The sequence below is a fragment of the Chinchilla lanigera genome, unplaced genomic scaffold, assembly GCF_000276665.1.
Source record: "Chinchilla lanigera isolate Chin_1 unplaced genomic scaffold, ChiLan1.0 scaffold00091, whole genome shotgun sequence".
Classification (NCBI taxonomy): domain Eukaryota; kingdom Metazoa; phylum Chordata; class Mammalia; order Rodentia; family Chinchillidae; genus Chinchilla; species Chinchilla lanigera.
In genome coordinates, this window is record NW_004955492.1 from 5,252,581 (window position 1) to 5,253,137 (window position 557).

The following is a 557-nucleotide window of genomic DNA, read 5'->3' on the forward strand; positions in this document are numbered from 1 at the left end:
TTTTTAAGGCAGATGCCCAGGATCCAGCGCGGATCCAGCTGTGTCAGGGGCTCTGTGTGCGACAGCCAGTATGCCGCCTTTTGAAAAACAGTCCTGGGTGCTGTGATATACGCCTAACCTGCAAGGGTCCAATTTGCACTCACAGATACACCTGGCCTCTTTAGGGCATGCGCAGGCCAATCTTCAATCAGGAATCGACAGAGTCGTTGAAAACACTACATTCACTTTCAACAACGGCCTCCTACCTCCTAAGATACACTATTGGCCAAGTAGTCTAAGCCTCGCTGGCGGAAGGAGGCCAGCCGGAGGCCCCTCCCTGCGCACGCGCAGGACTCCGCGAGTGCATGCACGCGCACGCCCGCCGCGATTCGGCCGGTGCACGCGCACGCCCGCGCCTTTCTCAGTACTCTTCGATCGGATGGAGTGGGTGCTCGCAGAGGCGCTGCTTGCGCAAAGCCAGGACCCCCGGGTCCTGCTTGGGAGTCTGTGCCGAGGGGAGGCATCGGCGGAGCGCGTGGAGACGCTGCGCTTCCTCCTGCAGCGGCTCGAGGACGCGG

General features: G+C 61.0%; 1 protein-coding gene across 2 annotated transcripts in view; it reads left to right on the forward strand.

The window, feature by feature from the left end:
• Positions 1-368: 368 nt before the first annotated feature.
• Positions 369-557, forward strand: part of Tarbp1 (TAR (HIV-1) RNA binding protein 1) — a gene marked incomplete in the record, with an annotated part of 60,060 nt that continues 59,871 nt past the window's right edge. For both annotated transcript variants that reach the window (XM_005404955.2, XM_013504710.1), the window contains 1 exon segment: positions 369-557. In XM_005404955.2, the coding sequence (XP_005405012.2) occupies positions 419-557 (139 nt within the window).